At 44.1% G+C, this 16,252-nt stretch overlaps 1 protein-coding gene across 2 annotated transcripts in view; it reads left to right on the forward strand.

The window, feature by feature from the left end:
• THBS4 (thrombospondin 4) overlaps positions 1-16,252 on the forward strand; it is a 53,072-nt gene that overhangs the window by 25,116 nt on the left and 11,704 nt on the right. For both annotated transcript variants that reach the window (XM_074995473.1, XM_074995471.1), the window contains exons 8-14: positions 2,666-2,743; positions 4,843-4,995; positions 7,673-7,777; positions 8,024-8,131; positions 12,372-12,531; positions 14,280-14,398; positions 15,325-15,377. In XM_074995473.1, the coding sequence (XP_074851574.1) occupies positions 2,666-2,743; positions 4,843-4,995; positions 7,673-7,777; positions 8,024-8,131; positions 12,372-12,531; positions 14,280-14,398; positions 15,325-15,377 (776 nt within the window). The remainder of the gene's footprint in view (positions 1-2,665; positions 2,744-4,842; positions 4,996-7,672; positions 7,778-8,023; positions 8,132-12,371; positions 12,532-14,279; positions 14,399-15,324; positions 15,378-16,252) is intronic.

Genomic DNA, 16,252 nt, shown 5'->3' on the forward strand with positions numbered 1-16,252 from the left:
CTCCGGTAAGTTAAGGACTTACTGCTGTTGCAGTCTGGAGGAGCCACTACTTCCTACCTCCATCTGCGCATGGCAAAGCGGCTCCTGCTGCATGGTGGGGAAGCCATGGTTGCATTCTGCCAAACAGCTCTGGCCGTGAGGTGGGGAACCCACACCCATGTGGTCAGGTGCCTCCAGCCACACTCCTCAGCTCCCTCACACCCTCCAGGCTGGCCCAGCCCACTCCCAACACCCACCACTGGCCCACAGCTCCCCCTGCACCCTCTGGCCCAGCTCAGCCTGCTCCCCACACCCACCCTGGCCCAGTCCCCAGACGCCCTCGGTCTGTCACTCCGCGCACTCCCCCCCAGGTAAGTTAAGGACTTAACGCTGGTGCAGCCTGGAGGAGCTGCCGGTACCTCCAGCTGTGCATGGAAAAGCGGCTCCCACCACATGGTGGGCCAGATACGGCTATGTGCTGCTAAACAGCTCTGGCCGCATGGCTGGGCACCCACAGCCATGTGTCCAGGTGCTTCCAGCCATGCTCAGCAGCTCCCTCCACACCCTCTGGCCTGGCCTGCTCCCATTAAAGAGACTGGAGTTGGTCCCTATTAGTACAGGGACATCAGAGATCCCTTTGGGGTCAGGGCATATAAAGGCGGTTGTGTCTACCTACTCTTTTACCCCTGCCACCTCTTATGGGAACTCTAGGGGCACTATGATATATCCCGTGTAGGGGTATTCATACATGCTGAGTCCTCCCAGACCAAGACCTGTCAGTGGTTGAATAGGCAGGTGCCCAAGCATTCGTTGGTAAAATGACTGGAATATAATAGTCACTTGAGGTCCTGTGTCCAGCATAGCTCTACATTCCATCCCTTCTATTTTCACAGTGACCTCTGCTCGTGGCTCTATCGGTCCTTGTGGGATTGCAGTGGGGCTGTCTCTTCTAGGGGAACTTCCAGTTCCTGAAAGCTTAGGCAGCTCTTTTTCCAAACTCTATGGCTGTTTCCCAACTTTTTCCCAACTAATCCTCATCTTCCCATAAACTAAGCTGGAATTTTCTTCATTTTGGCAATTGGCAGCACCGTGTCCATCTTGACCATACCAGTAGCAGAGTCAGAATGTAGAAAAGAACTTTTAATAAAAGAGGCAGAAAGGTCAATTAGTATAAGCTTGGGAAAATACCACACCCAGAGTTCATAACCAATCTTCAAGTAACTGTCCCAGCTCAAAGGCATTGAGCAATGTCCTTGGCCTTTCAGGCTCACCAGTCCAATACTGTAAACAGCCAATCCACACACACAACTTTCTCCGCTCCCCCAATTCAAATGTCCCACTTATAACTTGGTCCAGTCCGTGCGGGGACTGACAGCTCACACTGCTGCATTCCCTCATGGAACCTGAGAGAATGCCACCTTTGTGCTGGTCCAGTGTTCTGCTTGCTCCTACTGGCCACCCGCCAGTCGCACTGTCCATCTGCTGCTGCTCCTACCGGCCAGCCACCGGTCATGTCAGCTGTTCGTCCATCCATCTGCTGCTGCTCCTACCAGCCATCCGCCGGTCGCGCCATCCGTCCGTCCGCTGCTGCTCCGCTCGGCCAGCCGCCGGTCACGCCATCCATCCACCGCTCCTCCTACTGGTTGGCCACCGGTTGTGCTGTCCAGCCATCCACTGCACCTACTGGCCAGCCACCAGTCACGCCGTTCATCCGCTGCTCCTCCTACTGGCTGTCCACCCGTTGCACTGTCTGCTGTGGGTTTGGCCTGAGGCAAAACCCTGTGATTTCTGCTCTTAATGCCCTTAGCTGCCACACTGTGATTTCAGCTTGCAGCATCTATCAAAGTAGAGTCTCATACAAGATACAAACACTAGTATCCAACTCTATTGTTTAACAGGTGGGGAGGGCTAGTCAAACCAGGCTTATAGATATATGGCCAAAGCTTAGGCAGGGCCAAGGCAGTCAGCTAGCTGGTTCAACCCATATCCCTGCCCTTCTGCCTTACAATGCTTTAAACCAGGGGAGCCCTGTGTAATCCATGTCTTATGCAGTTATGATGACTGCCCTCTCCCACACAACGACTTGGAGCATTGGTAAGATTTCACAATTCTTACACAGAATGTTAGCTTAAATTGTGATTTTACAACAATGTGTTTACAATAGACAAAATCTCATTTCTTCCTTGCTACCCATCAGGCTTTGTTTGCAAGGTATCACATATGCACACCTTTGCATTCTCCTTCAAATGATCTCTGGAAGACACATTCCTCCCAGTCTTCAGCAGCATTGAGTTCCTGCTGGCACATTCCTTACAAAAGTATCAGCTGTATTTGGCCAGTCAAAAACTGGCTTAGCCTCATAGCACTCCTGTGTGGTAGGGAAGTATCATTATCCTCATCTGACAGACTGGGCATGATGGCACACAGAGGCTAAAAGACTTTTTCTGCAGTTGCACACAGGAAGTCTGTGCTGGAGCAGGGACATGACTCCAGAGCATCTGGATCACAGGGCAGCATCCTAACGCCTCGATCTTCCTTCCACCATTTTTTACTTAGATTGAATGCCATTTTGAAAATTCTTGTTCACTTTTCAAAAGCCATTGATGGCTAGTGGATGATTTCCCATAACATTTGGGTCTGAGTTTCAGTAGCTTTTTATTACAGGCTTTTTGTTTTGTTGCATTAGGTCTGCTTGGATATTGATGAATGTAACAATGGCCAAAATAGAGGATGTGTTCCAAATTCCCAGTGTATAAACACCCTGGTAAGTATCCTAATCATTTACTGTTTTCAAAACTGAGCATTTACATCAGGCTGTGATTTGGATCTCTGGTTCAGGTTTGGGATCATTTCTGTGTTATATCTTCTGATTCTCTCTAAACAAACATAAAGAACCCTATCCTATTTTCATGCAGTCTTTAGGGAGACATGTGGCCTTCTGGGTCAGCCAATTCTTGAGCAGCTCATCAGTTAAACAGATAGTCTATCCTGCCTCCCTTCAGTAACACCTAGGTCAGAAAATGCTGCATTAAAGGTGGTTTAACAGGGGTGCCCAACCTGTGGGCCACAGGTCATATACAACCTGCCAGAGCATTTCATAAGGCCAATAGCCTGCTTCACCACAGTACACTAATGGCTGATTCATTATCCTTTTGTTTACATCATGTCAGCTCACACAGGTATATAATTATGCTGTTTTTACATACAGTATTATCTAAAAGCATATGTATGAAACAAACTGAATTTAAAATATAAATCAATATAAATCTTATTAAATTACATAGAATCGTTTTGGCCCCCACAAGGTTGTGCTTAGGTTTCTGTGGCTCTCCTGTGTAATCAGGGTGGGCACCACTGGACTCATTCAGAGCCACAATACAGCTTCAAAAACCTTGTGCAAATCCAAAGTAACTACTGATTTCAGGAGCTGTCAGCGTGGGTGAACTGAACCCATTAGCTTGAATTAAAGAGGAAAGAGTTGTACAAATGACTGGGCTTTGTACCATCCTAAGCACGTGCAGATTTCAGCTAGCTGCTAATTTTCTAAACTACCACTCATTAATTATTTGATTTATGCAGTTCATCTATTTCCATTTGCAAACTGTGTAGCTTACTGCCATGAAATCAGACAGCACAGATGGTGAAAATCCTGAACAAGTCCAGACAAAACCATGCACTTCCTGGTCCAGACAAAATACTTCATATGTGGATTGCAAGTATGCTTTTCCAATCCACCAGGACTAGGTCAGTTCAAACAGGCCACCTGGGGGGCTTTAGTGCTTAAGAGTTAGGAAGTCATCTGGACCTAATAAAAACGAAGATTTGCTATTCACACACAGGGCTGCGTGTGTAGTCATGTAATATATGTGTTCCCTTTCTCTGTCTTTGGAAAATATTGAAAGTTATTGATTAGGGTGTGTGTTAACTCATATTTCATTGGTGTGTTCACTAAGCAGGAAAAGATTTAACATAACTAAGCGTGAGCAACAGAGAGCTCAAGACCAAGTGAAGTGCCTGTGTTGGCCTTTTTTAATCTGTAAATATCACAGTACCTGCTGTCACCAGTAAGAGCGCTAACTGCAATATTTTTGCTTGGAATCTCTAGGCTTGTTTGCATAAGAAAGTCACACTGGTGTAGTATACAGTGTTCTTTGAAGCTGATATAGTTAACGCTGGTGCAAAAAGCTGCACGGACACTCACGTTAGTTTAAACAAAGCTTATTTCAGTATGTCAAATCCTAGGCCTTGTAAACAAACAGAAGCTATATCACTTTAGCTTACATCATTTTTAAAACTGATTTAACAGAAGGAAAAAAAACAGGGCAAACCTTTGGATGGATACATTGATCTATGGAGCTGCTGGTTTCAGTTTAGCTTAAACTTGTTCCCAATTAAATTAAACTAAACCAAGCCAAGGCTGACTTATACCAAAATAAGAGTGTCTGTACATGCTTTGTACTGGTTAAATTGGTGCAGTTAAACTGGTGTAATCTCTGTGAAGATAAGAACTTAACAAAGAATGATCAGGCATTAAAGGTGTCTCATCCTGAGTAGAGTTAGGAGTATTGGCAGGGCAAAGTAGAGAATTTTGTTCTGCTGCCAGTATTCTGTGTGCTGTCTGGATTAAAAAGAAAACTTTGGTTCCTCCACCACTGTCAGTCTTGCGTGTTTGACAGCACTAAATGCACATGAAATGTCTCTGTTCACAAAACTGTCAAGAAGCCACAGAGAAAATGAAATTTAGCCTGTGCATCATAAGCAGACAGTGCAAGGCAACTTACAGACACACTGTTGCTGAAAGAGGTTTGCTTAGTTTTATTGTAAAGCAGTGAAATCTGTGTGTACGATTGATTGTCCTTACAGGGTTCTTACCGCTGTGGCCCATGCAAATCTGGTTACACTGGAGACCAGGTCAAAGGATGCAAGGCTGAAAAAAGCTGCAGAAATCGAGCCTTGAACCCATGTAGTGTCTATGCACGGTGTATTGAAGAGAGGCGTGGAGAGATTTCATGTATTGTAAGTTGATGATAGGCTGTATTTTAGGTCACTCCTGAAAAAACTAGAAAAAGCAGTCCTAGCGAAGCAATGAGCAGTATGTTTTAAAACCAGTGTAAACTTTGATCAGTACAAAACTATGTTTGCAACCAGAGAGTGATGCATTCATTTGGACTGGTAACTAACAGTTCAATTGCATCCAGATAGCAGACTCCCCCTCCCCTAACATGTCTCTGCGCTACCCCCTCTGGATGGCCTAGAAGCATTTACATGATTGCATTCTGGAAAGATTTCCCCTGCTATCTGAGCAGCTGTTGTGTACTCTCTCAGCAGAAAAGAGTGCTAAATATCCATGCACACAGAGCATGTTATCGTGGATCTCTGGGCATATTCTGCTGGTCGGTGAATTGGAGGGAAGGTTTTCTGGGGATATAGATGTGATTATGGGCTCCTGTGTACATAATGAAATAATAGTATTCTGACTAAATTATCTGAGAATGAACATGTCAGATTAGACCTCTGGCAACGGTTACTCTCTAGTTATTAGTCATGCTATGTGTGGGCACAGACTGTGCCCCTAAACAGCTACAAATGCAGCCACTAAATAGGTACAAACTCAAAGGTTTTAAGTGTAATTGTAATCTTAAATAGAATGGGACTAATAACTAGCCTTGGTGCAGGCAGACTTTCAAGTGAAGTTAACTTCTTTTGCCACGGGGAAGGCTAATATCAAAAAATTCATATACTAGGAACAGTAGTTCCCCTGCAGTTTCTAAAAGCCTGAAAATATCATGACTGATGTCTGCTGCTTTGAATAAAGATCTGTATTGTTCTTCTCTGTGGGATTAGGAGGGGAATTTTCCTGATTTTGTAATAAAAGTGTTGGATGGATTTATTTACCTATGAGTAACTCCATTTTAGTATGCAAATGTCTGATAGTGAAAGAGTCATTTAAATTCAGTATTGGTTAAGATAATCTAAAATGCCAGAAGACTGTTCGCTGCTATGGCAAAAGTTTTCATTCTAAACCTATGTGTTTTTGTTTAAAGAGGTACAGTAGAAGGAATCAGCTTTCTGGAGATTCACCGCAGCAGAGCTCAATTCTGCGTCTTTACAGATATCAGCTGTATGGGCAGGATCTCTAGAATGCTGCAGTATTTCACAGCCCCTTTCCATAGCGTGGCTGTTTAAATTCTGTGTGGCTGTGTCTAGACTGCAAAAATTGTCGGCAAAAATACGCAAATTGTGTACTGCAATTTGTGTATCTTTTGCTGACAGTTCTGTTAGGAGAGACTTTTCCGACATTTGGCTCATCCACATGGGGTCAAATGTCAGAACCCCCCTGTCTGTTGAGACATCTTGTCTTCCTTGTGGAACAAAGTGTACAGGGATGTAAGCAGAATGCTCCCAACCAGCAGATCTCTTCTGAGAGAGCTGCAGTCCGGATGTCCACTCTGTTGACAAAACTTCTGTCTCTCTAGAGAGATGACTAATCTGGTTGGGCTGTCCAATGGAATGCTGCTGTTTTCACTTCTCTTTGGGAAGTAACCTGGTGGTTTTATTCTAATTCTCCACAGATAAGTTTCAACACCCCCAGAGCACCAAGATAGCTGGTATTTACCTGGCTTGTTAGCTAGTATTCTCGGTTTACTTACAGGCTTTGCTGCCTTTTCTACCCTTGAGAGATAGCAACTTTGAACCATGATTACAGTGAATTGGTAGAGACGCAGGAGAAAATTGTCCCTGGTAGAATATGACCTGAGGGGCTCCCTCAACCAACCTCAGTCTTTTCAGCTCCTTAGCCTGGAAGCGTGTGACTGATCTTGCACCCTGAATATGAGTACCACATATGCTCTGCAATTGTCTTCTGGGGTTTGAAGTTAAACCAGACATTGTTCCTGGTATTTCTTCTGCTGTCACCTCCCTTTCTGTACCTCCAGGAGCATCTCATTTTTAAGTATATTTCTTTCAGAGAAAAAAAAAAAGGTATTCCAAGTCTATATCTGTAACGGAGAGATTTCTAGATATTGGTCCCGTGGATAGTTGAGAGAGGTCAGAAATCCACATGCAATTTTACCAAGACGTGTGTGTGTGTGGTGTGTGCAATTTCAGCAATTGCATTCACAGGCTAGGTATTTGTGAAAACAAATAGCATTTAGATGCTTAACAAACATTCATGTGCAGAAACCCCCAATTTGCTAGTCAAATAATTCTATGAAATATATTCCAGAGAGGTTTCAGACTTCTTTCTGAAAGTCTGGCTCTTAGATGATATATTTTGGCTCTCTTTTTACAGGGAGTTCACATTTTGTTATCTTTCAGGGAGACTGTCAACCTCTGCTTCACCTCGGATCACTAAGACCTACATTTTCAGAAGCAAGCACTAATTTTGAATGGCCACCTTGAGACACTGAGGCTCTGAGCATCCACTGGAATCATTTGGAGTTGTGGATACTCAGCACCTCCAAAAATCAGATTCTACATGTCTGAAGCTGGCCATCCAAAATTAGCAGATACATTTTACATTTGGAACTAAATATCTGCTTCAATGGATAGCACTATATGGTTGAGTGTATCATTATAAGTGTTGGTGCTGCTTACGTTGCATATTGAATCCTTTCTAAAACAGACCTAGAGTCCATCTTGAGCAGTGCTGTACATGTTTTCTATCTTTCTGTAACTTTGTTTTTATTTGTAGTGTGGCATTGGTTGGGCTGGTGATGGCTATATCTGTGGAAAGGACATAGATATTGATGGCTACCCTGATGAAGAACTCTCATGCTCTGCAGATAGCTGCAGAAAGGTAGGAAGATTTATCTTTTTAATCACCCAGAGGGGTGATAGTGGGTAGCATGGAGAGGTAGTGTGTAGGAGGGGACATTACAAACTTTTGCCTGTTTTTTTTCTCTGTGTATTTTGTTTAAAATATGTTTAATTGAGAAAGTTTTCAGGTTGACAGCAAGGAGAGTCAGTTGAGCCACAGGAGAGAGAGAATTCAAGTCATCTTGTGGAATGCTGGTCCTACCTCTTGGGTTTATTTTTTGCTTAGGACAACTGCAGATTTGTTCCCAACTCGGGACAAGAAGATGCAGATGGTGATGGGATTGGAGATGCCTGTGATGAGGATGCGGATGGAGATGGAATTCCTAATGAGCAGGTACTATACACAGATGTTGTATGTGGTTCAGGTTTGAGATCCCTCTCAAATAGGATGGAATGAAGCTGGTGCAAGGTGAAACATTTACAGACCATTTTCCTAGGCATGTGCCATGCCCTCACTACATTTATACACTAACTCAATAGCACCTTCTCTGATGCTCTCATTTTCATGTATATAAGGTTCACATTCAAAGCCCTGAAAAATCACACTGACTTCACAACCTTAATTCCAAGCTACCAATGCTATAGTATTTGTAATTTAATGTAATTAAAATTACAATAATTATTTAATGTCAAATTTCCTGTGGAAATAATGCCACATAACTGTGTAACTAAATGTTTTCCATTGTTGTTTTCAGTGTTAGTATAGTAGTGTTCAGTCCTGGGATATTAAGAGAGACAAGGTTGGCGGAGGGAGGGTATATCTTTTACTACACTAACTTCAAATAGTGAAAGAGACAAGCTTTCAAACTTCTAGGCCGTGTCTGCACGAACCCCAAACTTCGAAATGGCCACGCAAATGGCCATTTTGAAGTTTACTAATGAAGCGCTGAAATGCATATTCAGCGCTTCATTAGCACGCGGGCGGCCGCGGCGCTTCGAAATTGACGCGGCTCATGGCCGCGTGGCTCGTCCAGACGGGGCTCCTTTTCGAAAGGACCCCGCCTACTTCGTAGTCCCCTTATTCCCATCAGCTTCATTAGTAAACTTCGAAATGGCCATTTGAATGGCCATTTCGAAGTTTGGGGCTAGTGTAGATGTAGCCCTACAGGCACTAAAAGTGTCATGGCTAAATACAAGATCAGGCCAACCAACAACCCTCTGACACAACACATATTATAAAGAACTCAAAGATCTTACACCACAGTTTACCCAGGAACTGAAGGATATCATCGAATCGTCCCCAAACAATTCCAAGCAGAATTCTACACACCCATCCCAGTGACCTTCTGCATTCTTCTACCCAAGAGAAATCTGCACAACACTTGCGGAAGATGAGCCTGGCAGCTTAAATTCATAACTTTGCTGGACACTGAAAATCATGGTCTTAATAAAGACATTGGATTGTGGCTTATGATAAACACCTTCAATTTACTAACCTTTTTTTTTGTGTGCTATGACAACAGGGGTGTTAGCAGACCACCTCACCTGTAATGGTCCCTTGGAATATGTGTTAACTACTTTTTCTAAATATCTGTGTTGGTTCATAGCTTCATAAATAACAAGCAGTCCTGAGGCACCTTAGAAACTAACACCTTTGTTTGAGCATGAGATTTTTTGGGTAAAACCCACTTCATCAGATGAAAAATGAAGAGGAAAAACAGAATCCAGGGTCTATATAGTCAGGGAGAGTGGGGAGGGAGGAAAGTTACCTGTAACTAGTAGGACCGGCTAATGCAGCAAATTAAGTAGGGTGTCTCTCATTCCTGCGAATATCAAAGGTGGGGAAATTGCCCTTGTAATGCACAAGATAGTTAAGATCTCTGTTCAAGACAAGGTTAAAAATGTCAAATTTGTAAAAGAATTCCAATTCAGATGTTTCCTAATTTGTGATGAAATTCTTCTGTAGAAGAATGGCTCCTTTTAAATCGATTATTGAATGTCCAGGGAGGTTAAATGATTACTTACAGGTTTGTATGTGTAACCACTCCTTATCTCAGATTTATGTGCATTAATCCTTTGGCCCAGAGACTGTCCAGTTTGTCCAGTGTACATGGCAGAGGGGCATTGCTGGCACATGATGGCATGTGTCACGTTAGTGGCTGTGCAAGTACAAGAGCTCCTGATGGTGTGGCTGATGTGGTTAGGTCTTGTGATAGTGTCACTAGTATAGATGTGTGGAATGAGTTAGCAGTGGGGTTTATTGCAGGGATAGGCTCCTGGATTAGTGTTTCTATGATGATGTATGTGGCTGCTGGTGAGTATTGTCTTAAGGTTGCTAAATTTATGCTAAACAATCTGTTTCCCCTCATATTTAACAGCTGTGACACTCTGAGCACATTTCCTAGACCTAAGGAGCAACTCTGTACAGCTTAAAAGCTTCTCTCTCTCACCAACAGGTGGTCCAATAAAGTATATTACTTGGGCCACCTTGTCTCAGAAGGGAAGTAGTTAATGTTCACATTGAAACTGTCATCACCTTTATGTTTCAAACATAACAATTCCATTGTTGTGAACTGTGCAGTTTCACTTCCCAGAATTGTTGTTATGAACTGTCCACATATTGAAGAAGACACCTCTGCATTTATTTACATGTGCTCTTTTTTTTTTTTTATGACTCGTGAGAGTGAGGCACTCTAGTTTGGAGGCTTAGTTTCTCTACCATCCATTTAATGGCAGTATCATGGGGTTCACCACTCACCCTTTATCCAGTACCTCCTCCTGCTCAGGATTAGTTCACAAGGTCAACAGCCCTTCCTGTGGTTGTATGCCCTCACTCTATATTTCTCTCCGGTCTGCAGTCCAGTCTTGCTTCCGGAACCACAGTATCCACTTCATGACTTGGCCCTCTGGCCAGCTCACTCAGTGTTCCCCTCTTACAAGGAACAGTGCTTCAAAGCTGCTGTTCTCTTTCACTGCCCCACTAGTGCCACTGCCACAGTGGTGGGTAGGGGAACCCAGGCCAGACCTCTGCTATGGGTTCTAATCCAGGAAAACTCAACTCATCAATTCTTTCCTCTCTAGCCCTAACTGCTCCTTCCCTGAACTGCTTCCTGCAACTTCTGGTTCCCCTCTTTGTGCTAGATGTACTAGCTCCAAGCACACTTCCCGCTTCTCAGGGATTGAGTGCCCTTACCCAGCAGCAGCCCCAGTCTGTTGCTAGCTTGCTGGGTTTATAGCCCTCCTAGTTCCTGCACTACTGTACCTGCTTGCTCTCAGCTCCCTGGCTCTTCCTTCTGGTGCAGCCTGTGGAATTTTTAGGTTTACCTGGCTATCTTAATCCCTTCCAGCCCTTCCTTAGGTTTACTCTGCATCACAGGCAGCTCTACTAACAATGCTAATTAAATTGAAAATTAACATTAATGAATTCAAAAAGTATGTTTTGGATTTTGTTGCAGCGAAACAACTTTCAAATTGGAAAAACCCAGGAGTCTGTTTGCTAGAGGGAGCAGCCACCAACTATGTCTCATCCCCAAAAAAGAACTTAGAAGCCCATTTCAAAATTATAATAATTCAAATAATTAACAGTTCAGTTTGAAAGTTCTCTTTTGTTATGCACCAGTTGCACAGTGAATTTTCCAAACTGATTCTTTGAATACCTGACTTGATCCAAAGCCCATGGCAGTTAACAGGAGCTTTCCCAGTGATTTCAAAAGGTTTTGGATCAGGCCTGGTTCCTTAAGCATCAGTTTGGGAAAATTCACTGTTATCGGTGCATAAAAATATATATAATTCCCACTTTAAATGCCAATCTGAATGCAGCTCTAACTATGCAATTACTTTGGCACCTGCATGAACCTGCTGTTCCTGTAAACTAACATAGGACCCTATTGCCGGGCCATCTCTGGGTGGAGAGAGGATGAAAACCCTAGTACCCAGGAGGGATGCACAAAAGAGGAGAGTGCTGCTTCCATGATATTGTCTCCACCGCTCCTCCCCTTGGGCCTTGAAGAATTAACACCAAACTAGAAGACATGTTAAATCTGGAATTTAGGCTTTTCTGGGTCAGAAAGTGAAACAGCCAAGCATTTCACTGAGTCTTAGCTTGAGGATATGCCACTGGGGGGAGCCAGGGAGCCTGCTTTTCTCCTAGTGCAGTGAGTTTCAAATTTTTTCTCAATCATGGACTTCTAAAAAATGTCAGTGTTGCAAGCTCCTTTGGAAATCTTAGACATAATCTGGGGAATTTCATGGGTGTGCGGCCCACAGGTTGAAAACCACGGGTCTAAAGAACTGAAGCAGTATGCGGCCTGAAATGGAATGCAGTAAATAAGAGAACCATCATTTCAAGGCAGGTTGTTTAAATGAAATGAGAACTAAACTTCATGGTTATGAACAAACCCCCATGCGCATAACACCGTGTTACCTCTCATCCACATACACCGTATACAAACACTGGAAGTTGGTATAGGACCAGTGAAATCTGGTCCTGATGTGTTGTCCACTTGGCATGCCAAACAATTTCCAATACTGCGTTTCCATCTGCCAAAGAGTTTACAGCACATAAATGAGAGTTAGGATTATTTGACTTCAGTAAGAATTTAACAGGAGGGAATCTTCATGTGTCTCCTTTTTAGGATAACTGTGTATTGGTGCCTAATGTTAACCAGAGGAACAGTGATCAAGATATCTTTGGAGATGTTTGTGACAATTGTCGCACTGTCTTGAATAATGACCAGAGGGACACGGATGGTGATGGGAAAGGAGACGCCTGTGATGATGACATGGATGGAGATGGTGGATAAATCTTCACTTCGTACCTTCGTATTATTCTTTGAACTTACTCAGCACGTGCTGTGTGTTGCAGCCACAGCTATGCTGGAGAATTTACAGGGGCACAGCTGCACAACTATAGGTTGCAGCTCTGTTTTTGCTGGGCCAGGGGAGGTTAATGCCCTCCCGCTTCAGTCCCTGGCTGCCTCTGCTGTCCTTCTGGCTGCAGCTCACCGCCGCAGCCAGCTCCCCTGCCCCACATAGCAGCTAGGGGACGCCTGACACTGGCATTCTGGCCCCGACCCCATGTGACTGCCCGTGGGGATGCTGGTGCTCTAGCCCCACCCCCCTGTGGGGCTGCTGGGGAATGCCACCTCCAGCCCTGCTGTCCCCTGTGGGGCTGCCAGGAGGCCGGCTGGGCTTGTCATCCTGCCCCAGCTGTCTGATCCAGAAGCATCCCTGGTCCTGGTGGATGAGGGATGTTGTCGGTCCAGAGAGTGCCAGTTTTCAGAGGTGCATCCTGGATACACTCGCTACTGTAGTTGCTCTAAGCCAACGAGGCATAAGCTTTAGTATTCCAGCCGCCTGGAGTGGCAGTAGCTCTTCTGCTAACAGAGCTCCGTCCACACCAGTGTTTCTGTCAGTGCAACTTACGTCGCTCAGGGTGTATTTATGCATAGCCCTGAGCAACAGAAGTTATGCTGACATAAGCTGTAGTGTAGTCATAACCTTAGAGAGGATGCTTATCGCCAGCTTTTAGACATCTCTAATGCTGAATACTTTAGTTCTAGTTCCCATCAGTGATGGGGTGGTGACCAGTGCCCTAAAGAGGAATGGGGCAGAGTCAGGGCACCCAGCTTCAGCAGTTAAAATCTGGAGGGGGGCACACGTGACCCATCTAGGAGTGTGTGTGACCCCTCCTGTCTCCCCCATGTCACCAATGTCCAAAGATCCCTTGTAAAAACTCAACAGTTTTGACTGTTTCCTTCCCTGCAGTAGACACGACTGCTGCAGAGGACACAAGACTTGTAGAAATGGGTCTAACTAATCCACAGCACCGCATAGCATGATGACTCGGAATCCAACAGCAGCAATGTGTCAGAACTGGGTGACATCCCCTAGTGAAACACGTCTTCTTGGGTTAGATTTTGTGGGAGAGAACACATGCTGTCTGCATGCCACCCCAGTCACAGCTGCTTTTGTGTATTGAATGAAAATATTGATTTTTTTTTTTTTAATGCCATCAAGCTCTGGGCACTCTGCAACAGTTAAACGCCACCATAATTCATACAATAATTAAAAGGCTATTGAACATTTTAAAGTACTAAGAGGAAAAAAATGCTCTTCACAAAAGCCCACAGGATCAGCCACATGCCAGCACATCTGATTGCCTCCTGTCTGAATACCCAGGAAATCCCTGTCGTGCAACATTTTATTCTATTGCTGCATAAGGTTTGAAAGAAAATTACATTAAGGTATTAAGTACATGATGTGGGGGACAGAACACAGTGAGGTGTGCAGGAAAACAAAATGGACGGCCATGTCTTTAGTGAGATGCTTCTATCCTTGCTTCAGTGCTACGTGCACAGAAACAAAACAGAATTGCTGTTAACATTCATGATGGAAGCACACACTGTGCCCCAAGTGAACTGCTGCTGGCATTGCTGATTGACTGAACAGTCTGTGATAAAACATCAGCAGATGCATTTGGAAGATGCCCCCAGTTGGAAACCTATGGAATAATTTTGACTAATATCAATGATTTTTTCCAGGTATTAAGAACCTGCTGGACAATTGTCAGAGGGTTCCCAACCAGGACCAGAAGGATGGGGATAATGACGGTGTTGGTGATGTTTGTGACAGCTGCCCCACTATCAGCAACCCCAGTCAGGTTAGCGAGGGGAGGAAGAATCTGTAGGGTACTACAAACCTCAGATGCGCCCCACTGGGTTAGTGAAAAGTGGCTGTGAGAGCTAAATAACTGGAGGAGGAGACAATTGCAGCTATCACAGAATCAGAACTGGAAAGAACCTCAAGAGGTCGTCAAATCCAGTCCCATGCCCTAATGATAGCCTGAGTGTTATCTAGACCATCCCTGACAGGCATTTGTAAAACCCACTCTTAAAAAATCTCCAGTGACGGACATTCCACAACCTCTCTAGGCAGAGATCAGCTGCTCCCATTTTGTTAAAGGGTATGTACAAAATTGGGTGAAACTTTCAAAGCTTGAGTTTGGAAAAGGAGAATGGAAATAGGACCAGATAGGTGCTTTTTTCAGACTAGGCATGTGTATCTTCCACTGATCAATGTGCTGCAACAGATCTCATCCATGATGGGCTAAACCCCAATCCTATGAAAGTCGATGAGAGGACTCCATTGGGAGTACTAGTTGGTATCATTTATTCTTTCTTTCATTAGGGTCAAATCGTGATTTCCTTAGTCAGCCAAAACCCCCTATCAACACAGTCTAAGTGAGTAAACAGAGAAGACTTGTTAGGTTTTTTGTTCAGTTATGTAATACTGTACTTTTATTTTTAAATTTCATGAAAGGAGAATCTCGCTTAGAAAATCAGGTTTTACTCATTTTCACTGTCTCAGGCAGCTTTTTAAATTCCTTCAGCTACAACCCAAACGCTAGTATTGTGCCCAATTTAATACTAGATTGCTGTTCTGCACTTTTAAAAACAGGTTTTCCTTTCTGAATCACCCACATAGCCAGAAGATAAATTTTATAAACGAGACTGATCCTGCCAACATAGTACTGTCACTTTAATGTTCTCTCAGCAGTTAACACTACAACTTTCTCTCTGTTTACAGTCAGATATTGACAATGATCTGATTGGAGACTCATGTGACACCAATCAAGACAGGTACAGTACGCTTTATGTAATATCAACAGGAGAAAGATACTGAGTCAAATTTAGCTATGGTGTGAGCTAGTTTAACTCCATCAGTCACTGTAGAGTTGCACTATACTGCCACCAGGGCATAATTCAGCCATAGGTTATTCCTGGTACTTCCTGCTCAGTAAGAACACATTTTATATTTCATTACATAAAATTCTCTTCTAAAATAACTATCGATCATTCATAGTCATAGTCATCAATTACTGCTGCTATAATGGTAGATAAATTATCCCTTTCATGTTTTCCCATGCATGTATGCACATTTCATGAGGTCAGGTCAAGAAAGGATGTAGAAAACAGGTAAATGGCATGATTCACAACTGATTCCATAGAAATAAAACTGGCAAGCTCCTTGCAGTGCTTATATTGTCATCAAATTAACACTGAACGTAACAAAAGGAACAATTTTAGAGTGATGTGTTTTCAGTGCTTTTTTCCCTTGAACAAAAGGTGGCAGAACTCAAGCTCCAAACCCCCACTCCCAGCAGCTTAACCCCCCCATGCAGGGCCCATACTTCTCCCTGGTGGCGGGGGGGGGGGGGGGGGCGGCAAGCTGTTCCCCCAGTGGCTTAAGCACTCCCCTGCAGCTTAGCTGCCCCACATGGGGCCCAAGATGCCCTGCCCTGCACAGGGCCCAACTACCCCTGGTGGCTTAACTGCCCCACCGCAGCCCAAAACTGCCACCCCTCATCCCCAGCTTTAACACTCCCCCCACAAACACAGTATCACTTACCTTCCCCACACAGCTGCAGCAGTTCCCTCTGGCTCCCCAGCATGAAGTGCGGCAGGGGTAGCTCCCAGCACCATTCTGGTGCTGATAATAGGACTCAGTTTAATTG

This window comes from Carettochelys insculpta, chromosome 5 (assembly GCF_033958435.1).
Source record: "Carettochelys insculpta isolate YL-2023 chromosome 5, ASM3395843v1, whole genome shotgun sequence".
NCBI lineage: Eukaryota > Metazoa > Chordata > Testudines > Carettochelyidae > Carettochelys > Carettochelys insculpta.